The sequence below is a fragment of the Brienomyrus brachyistius genome, chromosome 23 (genome assembly GCF_023856365.1).
Source record: "Brienomyrus brachyistius isolate T26 chromosome 23, BBRACH_0.4, whole genome shotgun sequence".
Classification (NCBI taxonomy): domain Eukaryota; kingdom Metazoa; phylum Chordata; class Actinopteri; order Osteoglossiformes; family Mormyridae; genus Brienomyrus; species Brienomyrus brachyistius.
The window spans coordinates 2,849,220-2,851,476 of NC_064555.1; the positions used below are offsets into that span (position 1 = coordinate 2,849,220).

The window sequence follows — 2,257 nt, forward strand, 5'->3', positions numbered from 1 at the left end:
GTTATGTGAATCCAAAAAAGAGAAACGTGAAAAGATGGCATCGGATTTTTTGGTCGTCGCGGCGCAGGTGTGTGAGGCGCAGGTGAGGGCATCTGCTCTCCGTGGTGCTGATTTTGCCCTCTATATTATTTGCATAAAATAATATTCATTTTCTAATTTCTAAACTAACACTGCTTCAAAAACATGTAGGTCCCTACGCAAAAATCGAAGAATTCCTAAATAATCTATTTTACATTTAACACCAAATCACATAATCTTAAATTCCCTCCTCAAATAACACTTATTTTCTTCTCTCCTGGTACCTTCAAAGTCTTCTGACAAGTGACAACAACATGTAAGGTGAATTCCGCTTTCTTCTTACTTTTGTTTTTATTGTTCTTTAATAATAAAAACCCGTTCACACACAGTATCGTCTTTAACGTAGCACAAGCCGTAATATTCTACAGTGTAAAGGCTTATTGTATTAATTCTACTCAATGATACAGCTAAACAAGTTTGTATCATACCTGTTAAGCTAAAGGGATTAAGTCGAGTAAATCGGCACTTTTGCAGAGATTCGAATTTCAGTGTCACGTGGATAATTATAAAAAGTGACACATTAGACATGACAATACATTTATAAGGCTATATAGAGAATAGGAAATTTAATATTGTTTTAATCCATCCATACACTAATTAATACTCGGATATTTATTTCATGCTCAATAGATCTGTCATGAATGAAATGTATACAATGGCAAGTCGCAGAGTTTCGATCCTCGATAATCTTTTCTCATAAGCGAAGGTGGGGACTTTCTTTCGTAGCTCATCAAAAGCTTCGTTCAGGCTGAACATTCTTCTGCGCTCTCTGATGTTGGCCGCCTGCCGCTGCACCGTGCTGATCACCCGTTTTCGCTTTGACCTGCCCGCCGATGGCACCGCGCCGCACACGGGCGCCTTTCCCACTCGCAGAGACGCCCTTTCCGAGGAGAGGATCACGTCTCCGCGCCCGGGGGACATACCGTAATACAGGCCCCGGCAGCCCACGCTCTCCGCGGACACGGACGTGGTCTGCTTCTGGGGTATCTCCAGAAAGTCAACGTCAGCGAAGTCCGTGAGCATCGTGTCCAAAAGCAGCCCTTGGATTTCCATTGTGCTTTGAAATCATGGGGTCATCTTCATCATCTTCAGTAAGCCATGGGAAAAAAATAGTTTAATGGGTCCCTTTAGAGGACGAGTGATCCTTGTGCAATCTTTAGTTTAGGAGCATGCAGTAATGATCATCCACTGTTAGCACTTGTGGAAAGTTACAAAAGGGTGACTGAAAGGGGGATAACCATCCACGGCTTTTAAAGGCGATTAAAGACGACGGTCAGCGGTTCAGGTGCATGCCAAATGACATTTCTCCTCAATTCCGAAATCCTGTCAAAGCGGTGAATTCAGTTCCTCTTTGGCACAGATCCATGGGCCATGTCCTGCTGTTTTAATATCTCTTAATTCGATTTCAACTGCACCTCCTTTCATGTCTTTGAAATATCATTAAAATCAATTCCCCGAGACCGAAATCGTGGAAAATGATGGTGAGCTTCCTTGTGCTGGTTCTGCCGTTTGATCTCACAAGTGCACGAGTGCGTTTAATGATCTTCAGAAGAGGAGCTCGGCTCGACGGAGGGTCACCCACAGCTGTTTGCTCGGTATCCCGGTGCAATGGGAACTAAATAATGAGACTTCTATCACTTAAACGAACCAGTGTACGAGACCAAATATAACATTCCCCAACAGTCACGATATTTGCGCCCCTTTTATTTTGCAAATTAGAACAAACATCTTTTAGCTTCCAGGAGAAGAAGAAAATACTTTCCACTATGTTGAAAGGTCCAGGGAAAATGGTATATTTTGGAAAGTATTACTTAATAATTAGGAATCAAATGCATTAAAATTTACTCTGCACTTGATGTAATTAAAGACTAGATGGAGACTGGATTTTTTTTATAGAAGTGTTTCAGTTCAGTGCTTCTCAATGATAACATTCTAGAATCTTCCAGAAATGTAAGTTACATTGTGCTCCCTGTCAAGCAGCGATTTGTGTTTATGCAGACAAGTTGCCTATAAACCGCAAACAGTTTTGTTGTCTATTGAAAAAGACTAGAACAAATAACGAACACAGAAGCAACTTTATAAAGGGAACCAGATCTAAAAGCAAGAAATTAGATTAGATTTAGGGTATATAAAATACATAATTTTTTTACATAATGGCTAACACTGTTTATCTATCTAT

The 2,257-nt window shown here is 40.6% G+C and overlaps 1 protein-coding gene across 1 annotated transcript; it reads right to left on the reverse strand.

Annotated features, from left to right (window-relative positions):
* Window positions 1–690: 690 nt before the first annotated feature.
* On the reverse strand, window positions 691–1,160 carry LOC125719303 (transcription factor Atoh1). Its single transcript, XM_048993960.1, has one exon. It carries the CDS (start codon window positions 1,129–1,131, stop codon window positions 691–693), a length of 441 nt encoding a protein of 146 aa, XP_048849917.1. The 5' UTR covers window positions 1,132–1,160.
* Window positions 1,161–2,257: the final 1,097 nt, after the last annotated feature.